Genomic DNA, 15,918 nt, shown 5'->3' with positions numbered 1-15,918 from the left:
TTCATTCACTCAGTACTTACTGAACACCTTCTTGATGCCAGGATATGATCTAGTGCATTTAGATTCCTGGGGATTATGAACCAGGTAAGAGGAGTTTGCATGTGATGGTGAATGATGAAGAGTTGTAATAGTGGAAGTTGAGGCAGACTGCATCGAGAGGTGGCATCTTAGTGAGAATTTGAAGGTGATGAAGTTGTTGCTATCTGGGGAGAATGGAATCCAAGAACAGTTATGTAGAGGCAAGCTCTGTGGTTTTCTGGTTATTTTAGAAATGGAAACTGATAGACTTTTCTGCTTGGGTTGTCTGTGAACCAAGACCTCCAGGTGTCAGCCTCCTCCACAGACAGTGTTACAGGCAAGAATCAGCAGCATCCCGCAGTAGTACATGTACATTTTGTGGCTTTTGTTTTTGATAGCGCATTTGATTTTTTTTCAGTAGTGGAAATTGTATTTGGGGCTTTGTGCTTGCTAAGAAAATGTTTTACACACTTACCCATATCCTCAGCCCCAGACAGGGGTTAAGTTACTTTTTTTAAAATTTTATTCTCACCAGGAGCAGCAGATTGGAGATAGGAAGTGTCTTGTTTGAAAACAAGACACTGTAGGTTACTGTAGGTTTCTGTTTTCTCATCTGCAAAGTGAGCACTACAGGATTTCAAATGCGGGTGATCTGATATTGCCTAATGCTTTACTGATGCTTTTTATCATTTTCAGACTGTGACCTAGTTCTGCTTCCTTGGCCCTATGATTTTAAAGAGTCCAGAGAATTTAGTAACATTGAAGAACATTACACAGGAAAACTAAATGCATTCACCAAGAAGTTTCTTAGTTAGAGGATTTTTAATGCAGGCTTTGGACTCAGATGTTTTCCTTCTGGTTTATAAGCTGTGTTTTGACACCTGCCATATAGCTTTAGCTTATTATCAGGATCATTTTCTTAGAAATCATTCACCCCTCTGGCTGTGAATCACTCCTTTAGAAGCTAGAATAGGTCTCTACTTCTTCTCCTCTCTCCTCCCCATTTTTATTTTGTTTTGTTGGGGCAATATATAGAAGGGTTAAAGTTACAGTCGTCATATAGTAGATGCATTACTTCCCACACATTGATACCCCTTCTCATGTTTTTGTCGCCATTTTCCTCCCTCTACCCCCTTCCAATCATCTTGTTTTCCCCTTTCCCTTTCCTATTTCAAATAAACAAATAAATGCATATACAATATACCCTACCCAGTAACAAAGTCAAGATACAGTAATGAGATTAACCAAAGGGCAACAAAGGAGAAGACAAGTAACAAAGTGCATTAAGAACAACAGTCATACCAGATAAAGCCCTTGTTTCCATATCCTAGAGATCCATTCATTTAGTCTCATCCTATGTGACCTTATGTACCTAGCTTTTTGTAATTCTCTGCTAGGAGAGTTCTAGATGTGTACTAATTATTACAAATGAGGGATACCAAGGAGCCTGTGTTTCTTTGGGTTTGGCTTGCTTCACTTAATATGATTTTTTCCAAGTCTTTCCATTTTCTTACAAATGGGGCAATGTCATTCTTTCTGACAGTAGCATAGAATTCCATTGTGTATAAACACCACATCTTGTTGATCCGATGATTTACTGAGGGGCATCTGGGTTGGTTCCATTATCTTTGCTATGGTAAATAGTGCTTCAGTGAACATCGTTGTGCTAGTGGCTTTAGTATGTCCCTGTTTCTGGACGTTTGGGTCAATGCCAAAGGAGTGGAATTGCTGGGTCATAGGGTCCTCTCCCCCTTTTTATATCAGGTATATAGATGGCAGCAATAGTTTGAGTTTTCCATTGATATTAGCTTCATTTTTCAATATTCTAAAGGGCATCCATTCATTGTCATCCAGTTAAAAGTATTTGACAACTATCATATGATGATTTGACCCTAGAGTAGTTAACATTTTATTGACAATTATTTGTTATTTGGTCACTGATTTCTGTTTTAATTCAACTCTGGCCAGATACCTCCCATGTAGCATTAACTTTCTTTTGGTATGGAGACTTGCATACGATCAGCTTTAGTTACGATTCTACGCTGACTTGATATTTGAACATGATATTAACAGGGTGATGAGACTGTGTCTGCTACATCCCTGCTGGTAGAGAGCGTGCTTCCTGGGTCCTCATATGAGGTCCAGGTGAGGAGCAAAAGACTGGATGGGGCAGGAGTCTGGAGTGAATGGAGTTTTCCTCATGCCTTTACCACTCAAGGTATGTCTTGTAATAGAATGAAATAGACTTCAGGAATTTGCCTTTGGTATGTCATAAACATCTTGAGCTGTATGGCCCAAAAAATTAAAGATGGGGAACAATGTTGATATTTTATTTAAAATTTGAACAGGCTGAATGATTACTTAAAATTGTAGTGGAATTCCTATGTACTTTCAAAGTATTTTTTAGTGAATTTCTCTCATAGGAAAAAAGAAGATGAGAGTTGTGTTGGTCACAGTATTTCACAGGTGTAAACCCAACACTTGAGAGACTGAGACAGAACTGTGAGCTCCTTTGCTAAACCAATCTGTCAGTCAATCAATTACTATAAAGTTTCTCACTTCAGAACAGCAGTTATTTTGATGATTTCTTAATTTATATAAAATCAAGTATATTTGTCATAAAATGTTAAAATATATTTAATGTCATGTTATTTAATAAATGAATTATTTCCATTTTTTCAATGTAAAGTTTCCTAGTTTTGAGATCATTTTTAATAACAAAAAAACTGAAATTTATTAGAGCTTCACCATAAAAACTGAGCTCCAGAGCTTCATACAGCTGCCCCGGAGTTCAGCGTAGTCCTAATCCTTCCTCATGTTAAGTTGTGACTTTACGAAGACACTCAATAGGGCTATCTGATTTGTCACAAGGGAAACTATTTTTCTTATTCAAATTTAAAATATTAAGCAAATATTTGTTGTAACTCAAAAAGAGTACTTATTGATTAGTTACCATTTAAAAAGTATTAGTCAGAAAGGATCATTAAATGTTTAAGTGACTTGATTTCAGACTCTGACAGTTTGTAGGAATACCAGCCTCACCATTCATTTACTTGCTGAATGTCTTAATCTTTCTGTGTCTCAATTCTCTTACCTATAAAATAGAGTTGTTGCCAGGTTCTGGTGGCTCTGCTCTGTAATCCTCGTTACTCAAAAGGCTGAGGTCTGAGGATTACAGTTCAAAGCCAGCCTGGGAAGCAAAGGTCATGAGACTCTCATCTCCAATTAACTACCCAAAGACTGAAAGTAGAGTAGAGTGCTGGAAATCGTAGTGTGCTAGCCTTGAGTACAAATGCTTGGGAACAGTACCTAGGCCCCAAGTGCAAGCCCTAGGAAAGGCTCGCACGCGCGTGTGTGTGTGTGCGCACACACACACACACACACACACACAGAAGAGTTTTTTATGGATGAAACAAAGTAATGCAAGGAAGTGCTTATCAGATACCAGAGAATCCACTTGGTAAGCATTAGTGCCATTGTAGTTTGTGACTCCATAGTCTATGTGTTCAAAATCTAGCAGGGTGGGGTAATGGACATGATTTGTAACTCATTTCTCAGCTTGAAGTAAGACTGTGAGAAGAGCTAAATACTGTATTTAATAAGTAGAATAATTAATTTTGCCTTGGAGACTCAGGGGTGTATTGTGACAAATTTAGATGTTAATTTTTGATCTCTGCTTAACAGATAATTGAATTTCCTTGGTGAAAGTTCCTATGTACTTTTTAAAAATAAGGAATAATTGCTCTAAGACTTTGAGCTAGTTCATTGTTGAGGTAGGTTAGCAATCTCTCAGGTATATTGAAGGAGCTTAGTATGTAATGTACACGTGAAGGCTGAATTCTCCTCTGGGCTGGGATTATAGTGTGCAGTACTCATAATTGAGTGGCCTGGCTTCTGCTCAGTAATTTCCTACTACTAAGTTTTTTCTTGTTTCAGTTACTATAGATACACAAAATACAAACAGGCTATCAGCACCAAACGGCTTACTGGAAAATCATGCAGTCAACCTAGACTGTTTATCTTTTTAGTTTTTCATAAACCATAATACAAATGATTTCTTCTTAGCCTACTTTTATCCTATTCTTCCTTCACAGGGATATGGTCTATCAATATGCCTTTGTGATTGGCAAACAAAGTTTCTAATAAAAAAAATCTACAAACATGGAATGAATAGACACGTAAAGTAAAAGTCATGTTTTAGAATACAATCTTTGTCCTCCAACACTGGACACTGGAATTGGATAACTCAGAATAGTTCTACAACTATTAACTCTTTACCCTACTTCCTTGGCTGGTTTATTTCCTAATGAGTTGTCATATTTTTCCTTTATTTATTTTACCTATTTATTTGAAATTTTCATGTAATTTAAATAAGACAATAGAAATAACCACCTTTTCTTTCTGGGTTTTGTCTCATGGTGATTTATCCTAAGTGCTCTCCCCAGATTTCTCTCATCTTAAAGCAGTGGCTGTGGATAATATGTCACTGTAGAATGAAACTGTATTATTATTATTAATTGCTTAAAATTTAGCAAGTAACAATTACTCACCAAAACATGTTTCATGATGAGTAAATCTGTGGATTTAGAAGATAGCAAAGGCATTATAGAAGCTCAATCACTTGGAAACAGAAGTTATGAGTCTTTAACTGTCCACGAACAGGCAATTAGAATTGTCTGATTTCTTGGTACGTTGGTTGGATTGTTGACAGAATAGAACCCTAGACTATGTTGTTTCTTTCTTTTATATAGTATGCGTTACTTCCATGGTGCTCTCTATCTTAATCTCATCTCCTTTCTCTCTTCCTCATTGCAGAGGTCATATACTTCCCAGCTAAAATCTTGACAAGTGCTGGGTCGAATGTGTCTTTCCACTGCATCTATAAACATGCAAACAAGATTGTGTCTTCCACAAAAATTGTTTGGTGGATGAATTTGGCTGAGAAAATCCCTCAGAGTCAGTATAATGTTGTGAGTGACCTTGTTAGCAAAGTCACTTTTCCCCACGTGCAAGCCACCAAACCACGTGGGAAGTTCACCTATGACGCTGTGTACTGCTGCCATGAGCAGGAGTGCCACCACCGCTATGCCGAGTTACACGTGATCGGTAAGGATTCCAAAGTCTTCTTCCTTTTGTCCCCTAATATAACTCTTATTGTGGACTCTCAATAGCAGAGTCTTATAAATGTGTAAATAAATTAATTTTTTTCATTCACTGTTTTTGTTTTATATTAATATTTTAATGTGTTTTAAATAGATGTCAATATCAATATATCATGTGAAACTGATGGGTACTTAACTAAAATGACTTGCAGATGGCCAGCAAATCCAATCCAATCACTTGTGGGAAATTCTTTGCAGTTAAGATATCACAGGTAGGTGTGACTTTTGTTTGCTGTTCTGTTTTTCTGTACTGAAATAGCCATCATAATAGTAGTCTGGTAGATTTCTTCTTGAAAGCAACAGGTAGACTATAACTCACTTGGAAATTTTAAAATAATTCACACTTGTGGTTGACAATAAATAATACATATTTATTTTTAAGTTACCTTGTCTGACAACTCATTATCTTTAGTTGAGGGTTATTTTTTATTTATTGTGGCATTCCTGGGGCTTGAACTGAGGTACCAGCTTCCGTTCCTGAGATTATTTGCTCAAGGCTAGTGGTCTAATACTTGAGCCCTATCTCCATTTCCGGTGTTTCGGTGGTTAATTGGAGATAAGAGTTTCATGAATTTGCTTCCTCAGGTTGGCTTTGAACCATGATCCTAAGTTCTCAGCCTTATTTATTCATTTTTTTTTTTGATCAATTGTGGGACTTCAACTCTGGGCCTGGGCTCTTCAACTCAAACCTTCCACCCTACCCCTTGAGCCACAGCGCCATGTCCAGTTCTGAGCCTTTTGAGTAGCTAAGATTGCAGGTATAAGCCGCCCATGACCAGCTATAATGGAGTTTTAACTCATCAATGAGATGAAAGAGAAGCTTATATACATTTAAATTTGACTTTGAGGACTGTCTATAGTAGAGGGTGGAGGCTTAAAAATGATTGACATCATTTGGCTAAAAGTTAATGTTTAAGAGTCAAAGTTAAAGATTCTAAGACACATATGAACGGTTTTAAAAACTAGGTGAGGAGCTGGGTGTGATGGCTCTTGTCTAAAACCCTAGCTACTCCGGAGGCTGAGATCTGAGGATCACAGTTCAAAGCCAGCTCTAAAGAATGTGAGCCTCTTATCTCCAATAAATCACTAGAAAACGGGAAGTAGGGCTATGGCTTCAGGGGTAGGGTGGTAGCTTTGAGCTGAAGAGCTCAAGGACAGTGCCCAGGCCCAGAGTTCAAGCCCTATAACACACACACACACACACACACACACACACAGACACACATACACACACACACACACACACACACACACACACACAAAAGCAAAAAAGAAAAAGAAAAAACTAGGTGAGGAGCCATGTTTACACATGTAATCACACCTACTTAGAAGACAGAGGCAGAAGGATTTAGAGTTCAAGGCTAGTCTAGGCAAAGCTGACAAGACCCTATCTCAAATGCAAAATACAAGGTGTGGCTGGTGGTGTGGCTCAAGTTGTAGAGTGACTTCCTAGCAAACTCAAGGCCCTGATTTCAAACCCTAGTACCACTAAAATGAAACAAACTAACTACAATGTACAAGTGACAGAGAGCTTGTCTCCCATATGCTAAGCCCTAAGTTCAATCTCTTGGTGAAGTCATTTGGGAAATAAACAATAATCAAAAGTAATAAGTTCTAATAAAAAGAAATTTGTGTTGTACTTGCTTATTTTGTATGCTATTTTTATTAAGACATCTCCTATCATTTCTCTTGTTTTTCCTAGCATCATTTATTTTAATTAGAGGTGATAATATACATACATTTTTATTTTTAAAGTATTTCATAATCATTTTCAAAAACACATTCTGCTCTTAAACACTATGCCCCACTGTTTATTTGTGTTGGAGGTTTTCAATAACATGCTCATTTGTTCTTAAAATCTGAAATTTCAACTTGAAGAATGTATCCCCTCAATCAAATATCACAGTCTGAATTCTGGTCCTAATTCTGTGCGTTGATTACTGTGAAGTGTTAGTATAGATGTGGCAGTTTCTGAAATGGGACAATAGTTCCCTTAAAAGTACAAGCTTTGAGTATTTTAAACCCAATAAGAAGTTCATGGTGATGTGATTTTACTTTTATAATATGTTCTTTTCATGGTGTTTTCATGAAACAGAATGAATTTGTGGAAACCTTTTGTAAAAGCTCACAGCTCATCTCCCTTATTGACATTTACAGAACACATGTGAAACTAGTTGCATACCACTGAGCTTCTCAGTCTCGGGACCCTCAGTAGCTTTGTCTATGAGCTGGAGAGATAGCAGGACTTACAAGATTTCTGTGGGACTTAAGAAGATATTTTATTGACAAATGTATTAGAAATTCTTAACTTCCAGAAAGCATTCGCTAATGATTAATCGCTCTCACGATGGTGATGCTGGCATGTTTTCCAAGTGGACTATTTCTTCACTTTGCTTCTACACTACACTGTGCCTGCGGGTGATCCTCTTCCTTCTTGTGATTTTCTCACTCACTAGTACTTATTCCCCCCCAATACATTAGACCTATATCAATAACCTTAAGGGGGAAAAAGCTTACACAGTGATGGAAGAGAGAGCATTGTAGACGTTTTATTTTCTTCTGATTTCTGCTCTGTGCTCTTCACTGCTACTTCAGCCATTTGAGTGCTGTGTTCAGAACAAATAGTAGTGGAAGCAGTGTCCCAGAGTAGAGAAGAAATTCTTTGTATGTCCTGAGGTAGAATATTGGTTGAGTCTCAGAATTTTAACTGTTTTATTACCTGAGAAAATGATTAATACACTTGACTGTATTGTTCATATACAGATCATTATTTTAATTTAGATGGAAACTGTTAAGTTATACTGTCAGTGACAGCATAATTTTGGTAGAATTAATTCCTGATTTAAAGTATTAAGAATCAGCCTTATTCCCATTCTGGGGATTGCTATTATTATATGCAATCTATGTTTTAAAAATTGTCACTAATATAAAATGTTAGCTTGGTTTTCAATATATTCTAGATTTTATCTCTAAACTGGATTATCTTCTTATTTGAGCCTTAAAAATCTACTCTAATTAATGATGAATAAAATATTTTATACATATTACTATTTCTATAGAAAGACATCCTGGAAAATAGTTGGGAATTTTGAATTTGAAGAAGATAAAACACCTATTTTCAGATGGAGAAAAATACCCCCCTTTTTTAGAACAATTCTGAATTCTCAAATACCCATTTTGCTTTGATCAATGCTGTGTGTTAATTGACTATATTTGTGTCTTTAGGAGCAGTCTTTATTGTTCTGATAGTCCATCTATTCATACTATATCTGAGCCCAAAGATTGCCATTTGCAGAAGGATGGCTTTTATGAGTGTGTTTTCCAGCCCATCTTTCTATTATCTGGCTACACAATGTGGATTAGAATCAATCATTCATTAGGTTCACTCAACTCCCCACCAACATGTGTGGTCCCTGATTCTGTAGGTAAGTAGTAGATTTGGATGCAACACGATTTAGAGTTAAAATTGTTCTTTGCCATTTTCTAATTATGCTAGATTTTTTTGTTTTTGGTGATGGTCATGGGGCTTGAATTTTGGGCCTAGGTGCTGTCCCTGAGCTCTTCAGCTCAAGGCTACGGCCCTACCCTTTGAGCTACAGTGCCACTTCCGGTTTTCTATGGTTAATTGGAGATAAAACTCTCAGAGTCTTTAGTGCTCAGGCTGGCTTTGGACTGCAATCCTCAGATCTCAGCTTCCTGAGTAGCTAGGATTACAGGTGTGAGCCACCGTGCCCATCTAAAATTGAGTTTATTTTATATTATTATTGCGTGGTGTGCTTCTTTATAGGGATAGACAGCTAGTGCACACCAATTGGAATATTTTTAGCATACTACTCTGAATTACAAAATAAACTAGGATGACACATTCATAATATTTAGGACATCTTTTCAGTAAGTGTTTTGGGATCTAAACATTCAGAGAGCCTTTGAAATTTTTGGTATGTATTTCCATTATGATTGTGAAATTTTTGAGAAATAACATTTGTATAGAAGTTAAAAAATAGCAATTGTTTCTATATACTATTTTGTTGGGTATTATGCCCCAATCAATATTTTATTCAATTAATTATATCACATTTAAATTAAAATGCACATTTTACTAATACAGGACATTCTTGTTTTAATTATGTATTTTTTTCAGTATAAACTTTCCATGTAACTCACTTTCTACTGTATGTAACTTTATTGTGCAAGGTTTTATGGGTACTAAATAAATTAGGACAGCAAAGAAACTTCCTACCCATTGACACACACAAGTAGCACTCACATGTACACATGTAACATGACAGAGGCAACGTGGATTCAGCAATATATGTTCTCTGCATAACCTGTGGTGCTTTGTCTTTTTGAAACTATGGTCTTAGGGGGAAAAAAAGAGCAATGTGCAAATTCAACCCGGAAATCAGTGGCAGCTCTATCATTTGCTAGCTTTGTAAACTTGGACCTGTCACATAAATACTTTGGATTGCATGGATGCAGAGAAGACCTTTGAAAATAATCACTAAGAAGAGTGGCATTCTTGCCTCTCTGTGGGGGTCCTTTTTGGTATCAGGCACTTACCTCTTAGCCACTGGGTCATACAGATGTAAATGAGAGAGCCAGTGTGAGCTGGTTTTAGAGATATTCTGTGGAAAGCAGTTATTTACTAGTTGGTGTGCAAGTATGATACTTCTAACATTCATGTATCTGATCAATTGGCTCTGCAACCTCTACATTGTACTGTCCTCTCACTGGGCAGATAATAGAGACAGGAACCCCAGAGGCTCACAGTTATGCATAGACTTTCACCTTTTTATGTCAAATATCCCAAGCTTATATTTGTCTTTTATTATTTGGAAGAGTGGCTTTAAAGTAGAAATTGTGAATTTGGAGGTAATTCTTATGTTGGATATGTCTAAGTTAAAGGTCACAGGTTAAATTAATACCAATGTCTTCCGTGTGATACCTTTACTATGCAGTGCCAAGGATTTTGTTCCTTTTTCTTTTCTTTTTATGTGGCCTTGGGAATCATAGTTAAGGCCTCATACATGTTAGGCAAGGCCTGTGTCACAAGTTATATTATTTTCCAAGACATTTTTCCTTCCCCATTATTTTTTCTTTGAACATGCCTTTCTCCTTCCCATGAACTGAACTCTGGGCCTTGCTCATACTAAGCAAGCACTTGATGAGTGAGTTACATCCTGCTAGTCTTAGTGGCTCAATTTTTTTTTAATGTATAATAGTTTTAGTTTTCTCATTTACTACTTTTACATTTTATGCACAAATATTTTTATCTGAGTAAAAATAGAAAATAACTGTTTTATGTAAAATTACAAAAACACAAAGAAATACATAATTGTTATTATGAGAGTATAAGCATCTTTATTTACAGAGCAAAAATATATGCAAAAATTCTCCTTTTACAAAAGATTGAGAGTATTTTTCCCCCTGGAAACTAATGAAATATTGAAGTATCAATATTTTTATATGCTTTAGGTCTAAAGACATTAAGTCAGTAACAGAGTCATTTTGTAATTAAGAATTTTAAAACATTCTTGTGCTATTTGAAAGATACACTAGTTCTTTATAAAAGTAGCAAAAATGATGAATGCAGAAAACAGCAGACCTCACAGAAAGTTATCTGGAGGCACAGACCTTTAAAAGAAATATCATACTTGAGTATCACTATTCATCTGGGGGAAAAATAACTAATTAATTTCCCTAATTTTTTGACATAGATTGATATCAAAATGAATGTGATCAGTCGATATATGAGAATATCAATCACATATGGGAATTCTGTTTAGTTTGATTTTTCCAATGCCAACACAAATTTTCAAGCTAGCAAGACAGTTCAAAAGTTGGTCAAACACAAACGTTGCTCAGTGGCTCAATTTTTAATGAAGTATTTTCTTAACTTATAGAGTGCCATGGGTAATTAATCATAGATTTTTTTTCTCCAGGAAACTCTTTGTCTGTGAAATAGAAATAATTCTTATATACTGCATAAAATTATAGAGGTTAAGAGAAAGTTTTAGGAGGATTTTAGATTATGAATATGAGGAATTAAATATTTTATGGCTTATAAATATGTGTTATAGTATGATATTTAAGCACATTGCTGTTTAAATTGCCATTCCATAATATCATTCTCATAATTTCTAGTGAGACCATTTCCTCCATCTAGTGTGAAAGCAGAAATGACAGTAAATACTGGATTATTGAAAGTATCCTGGGAAAAGCCACTCTTTCCAGAGAATAAGCTTCAGTTCCAGCTTCGATATGGATTAAGTGGGAAAGAAATACAGTGGAAGGTATCTTTTTTCATATATTTTTATTGTAATTAATAGAAGGATTACATTATATTCACCAGATAGAAGGCGCATTACTGCACAAACATACTATATGGCCTTATGTATCTATGTTTTGTTCTATTGCAAATCTCTGCTAGGAGAGCCTAAGGTTTCTACTGATTATGACAAATAAGGGAAACCATTGAGCCTATGTTCCTTTGAGTCTGGCTTACTTCAGTTAATATGATTTTTTTCTAAGTCTTTTCATTTCCTAACAAATGTCATTCTTTCTGACAGCAGCATAGAATTCCATTGTGTATAAATACCACATCTTGTTGATCCACTCATCAACTGAGGGGCATCTGGGTTGGTTCCATATCTTTGCTATGGTAAATAGTGCTGCAATGAGCATCATTGTGATAGTGGATTTAGTATGTCCTTGTTTCTGGACATTTGGGTAAATGCTAAGGAGTGGAATTGCTGGGTCATAGGGGAGCTCTATGTTTAGTCTTTTAAGGAACCAAGATACTGCTTTCCATAGTGGTTGAATGAGTTTACAGTACCACCAACAGTGTAGTAGTGAAGTGAAAAGTATCTTTACTTAGAAATTTCTTCAGTTCATTTCACTAAGTTCAAATTATTTTAATGTATAAGAGTTATTTTTAATGTAAAGTTATTGGCATATAAAAGTATATCATCTTGTATTTTCATTAGATTGTTTACAGTCTTTTTTTTTTGCCAGTCCTTGACCTTGAACTCAGGGCCTGGGTACTGTCCTTGGGCTTTCTCAAGGCTAGAGCTCTACCACTTGTGCCACAGCACCATTTCTGGCTTTTTTTCTATGTATGTGGTGCTGAGGAATCAACCCTGGTCCTTGTGCATACTAGGCACAAGGCTACCACTAGGCTACACTCCTGGCCCATTTACAGCCTTTTTAATGCTTTTATGGAACAACATTTCTGGATCAATCCTTTCTCAAAATATGTTCCCAGAACACAAATTCCCTAAGACATATGTTTAAATAGGTTTAGTGAGACCTGCATCAGTGTATCTTTGTAGGGAAGTGTTGCAGTATATGGCATGTTCACTGTCTGAAAGGTCTTAATTAATGAGACAGTTGTGCCTTTTTTTAATCTGGTGGTTCCCAAACTCATTCCAAGGACCATGTTTTCCTCTAACATCTACTAGTGCATACACATACATTCAGCAGAATATACTTTAAAAGAAGTTGCTTTAATTAAACTTGCAGATTTGTATCTATAGAGGCAAGTGTGTGTAAAATTGCTCTCCCCATTAGTTTTGAGGTAGTAATGTACAAAAACCCAGACATATCAGGGAACCAAATTATGTATTACCTCACAATTATTTCAACTAAACATGATTTTTTTTTCCATTTGATTGTCTAGGGAGAAACAGTAAGTGAAATGTCAGCTTTATTCTTAAGGCTGGCACTCGACCACTTGAGTCATTGGTCTCAACTTCCAGCTTCTTGGTGGTTAATTGGAGATGAGCCATACAAACCTTTCTTCCGGGCTGGTTTTGAACCCAAACCCATTTTCTCTTAATTCTGGAAATGTTCTAAGGTTTACAAGGAAAATGTACTTTAGGGTCCTTTAGATACATACATACTAGTGAAATTCAGTATACTACGTTGACTTGTCTTACAGATGCATGAGGTGTATGATGCAAAATCAAAATCGGCCAGTCTCCCAGTGCCAGATCTATGTGCGGTCTACATTGTTCAGATGCGCTGCAAGAGGTTGGACGGCCTAGGGTACTGGAGCAATTGGAGCAGCCCAGCATACACAGCTGTCATGGATGTCAAAGGTCTGCAAAGATTTTGTAAATGAGTCTTGCAAGTGCTTTGACATCACTTTATATATGACTGAAATAATTTGTTATAAAGACACATGAAAAAAAATGAAAAAAAAGACACATGAACAATTTGGCCTTCTTGTAATTTTGTAGTTCCCAAGAGAGGACCGGAATTGTGGAGAATAATTAATGGAGATGTTACTAAAAAGGAGAAAAATGTCACCTTACTTTGGAAGGTATTCCTTGCTTTCTATCTTAGGTTTCAATTTTACTTTTGTTCTCCTAAAAGGTATCCTTATTTCATTGTTCATAATCCTGTCAGTTTTAGTCTCCTAAACTACCTCCAGTTTTTTATTTTCATTTCATTTTTGAGATCTGATTGCAAAGAACAAAGATATGTAGTGGTTGGAGCATTGGAACAGAGTTAGGAAAATCTAATTCTCTTTTCACAAAATTGTATCACAACTATTTTTGTGAGATTACTTAGATGTCAAGATTGAAAGAATGAGGGGCCGGGAGTTTGGCCTAGAGTTAGGCTGCTTGCCTAGGATGCACGAAAAACTGGCTTTGATTCCTCAGTACCACATACTTAGAAAAAAGCTGGAAGTGGTGCTGAGACTCAAGTGGTAGAGCTCTAGCCTTGAGAAATCCCAAGGACAGTGCTCAGGCCCTAAGCTCAAGCCCAGGACTGGCAAAAAAGAAAAGATTCAAAAAGTGTATGAATGCAAATTGGGCCAAATGATATTTAGTGTACATACCCTTGAGTCCAAAAATTATACTTATATTTAATCTTGAAAAACATAAAGGTAGACTCCCCTTTATACTTCCAGAATATCTAAAATGTAAGATATATCTATGTAGGAGCAGATAAATACTATTCTGCTAAATGATAAAATGCTCAAAAATTCCAAAACATTCTCTGTTTCACCTGAATTAATTTCTATCCCAAGAGATACCTCATTTGAAGACTGATTTGGGAATGAAGCACACGAAGTAAAACAATGTTGATCACCTTACATGTCAAATTAAAGTTCATTCCCCAAGAGTATACTAACACTTGTATTCTAAAAATGTTTCCTGATCTAATTTCAATCGTTATGCAAAAAATAAAATGTAAGCCTGGTGTGGTAGCTCATGCCTGTAATTCTACTTAGGAGGCTGAGATCTGAAGGTCATGGTTCAACTCTAGCCTGAGCACCAAAGTCCATGAGATTCTTATCTCAAATTAACCACCAGAAAACTGGAAGTGGTACTGTGGTTCAAGGGGAAGGGTGGTAACCTTGAGCTGAAAAGCTCAGGGACAATGCCCAGGCTCAGAGTTCAAGTGCCATGACTGACAAAAAAAAATGTATAGAGTTTATGTACCTTTCATTTGTAAATCTAGCTACTGTATAATTTTACTTGTTTGTATAATCAAGACTATTATAAATTGTTCTCTATTTCAATATTTCTAATTTAATGTTAGCTTTAAAAACTGATGCTGATGTTTCTTAATCATTTCTTTGAGCAGTTTTAACTCCCAGGAGCTCAGGGTCTTGTACTCTGACTGACTGAGGAGTGAAACTCACCAAGGAAGGAAGCTCTGCTGAAAAAGAAACAGCTGTTTACCCAACAGATTCTCCTCCTCCTCCTCCTCCTCCTCCTCCTCTTCCTCCTCCTTCTTCTTCTTCCGCCTCTTCCTCTTCCTCTGCTCCTCCTCCTCCTCTCTTCCCTTCTCCCCCTCCTCTCCCTCCTCCGCTTCCCCTCCTCCTCCTCCTCCTCCTCCTCCTTTTTCTCCTTTGTTTTATTTCTATGGACACCTGCTTCAGAGATCTGAGCATTTCTATAGTGAAGATCCGGCGATGATGTTTCTAAGACGGTGGTAGGGCCAACTGTAACCAGAATTTCAGTATCTTTACTTTGTCTTTAGCCCCTCATGACTGTAACAACTGCACTGTTACCCAGGCTGCAGTCATTCCTTCCTTCTTCTTCCACCATAACAAACTGAACAACAGCAACAAAATTGTCTTTCTTATTTTTTTTTCTTTTCCTTTTTGCCTGTCCTGGGTCTTGAACTAAGAGCCTGGGCCCTGTCCTTGAGCTTTCTCAAGGCTAATGCTCTACCGCTTGGGCCACAGTACTGTTTCAGGCTTTTTCTGTGTATGAATCGAATGCAGGGTTTCATGCATGCTAGGCAAGCACTCTACCTCTTGACCACATTCTGATCTTCTTAAGTTTTCTTTATACCACAGATTCCATGTTTCCTCAATGATGCTGTTCACTTGGACTTTCTGTAACAATGGAAATGGTTTGTATCTGCATTGTCCTATAAGTAGGCTCATGTAGCTCTTAGTAATTGAAATGTGCCTAAAGTGACAGAAAATCTTAAGTTTTAGCTTGTATTTAATTGATAATTTAAATGGCCACAGTAGCCAGAGTCAGTCCTATTGGGTTCTTTAGATTTAATATGAAATAAGGAGAGAAAGCATTATTATTCATCTATCACTTTTCAAAGAACTTGAATGCCTTTTTTTGACTGAATTATCCTTCTTTAATTTTGTTTTAGTTTTGTATTGTTTTAGTTCTGTTTTCTAACTTGAAGTTAGAAAGGTCAAATATAATGGTTCCTAAGTTCGTTTTCTCTCACAATGACAAAATAACCAGCTATAAAC

The 15,918-nt window shown here is 36.5% G+C and overlaps 1 protein-coding gene across 1 annotated transcript in view; it reads left to right on the top strand.

Annotated features, from left to right (window-relative positions):
- Lepr (leptin receptor) overlaps window positions 1–15,918 on the top strand; it is a 66,048-nt gene that overhangs the window by 34,555 nt on the left and 15,575 nt on the right. Inside the window, exons 8-14 of the mRNA XM_090334676.1 lie at window positions 2,092–2,236; window positions 4,834–5,124; window positions 5,275–5,392; window positions 8,406–8,605; window positions 11,325–11,473; window positions 13,120–13,279; window positions 13,421–13,503. Coding sequence (XP_090190802.1) covers window positions 2,092–2,236; window positions 4,834–5,124; window positions 5,275–5,392; window positions 8,406–8,605; window positions 11,325–11,473; window positions 13,120–13,279; window positions 13,421–13,503 — 1,146 coding nt within the window. The remainder of the gene's footprint in view (window positions 1–2,091; window positions 2,237–4,833; window positions 5,125–5,274; window positions 5,393–8,405; window positions 8,606–11,324; window positions 11,474–13,119; window positions 13,280–13,420; window positions 13,504–15,918) is intronic.

The sequence above is a fragment of the Megascapheus bottae genome, chromosome 6 (assembly GCF_031878675.1).
Source record: "Megascapheus bottae isolate mThoBot1 chromosome 6, mThoBot2.hap1, whole genome shotgun sequence".
NCBI classification, from domain to species: Eukaryota; Metazoa; Chordata; class Mammalia; order Rodentia; family Geomyidae; genus Megascapheus; species Megascapheus bottae.
This window is presented reverse-complemented; position numbering and strand designations above follow the sequence as displayed.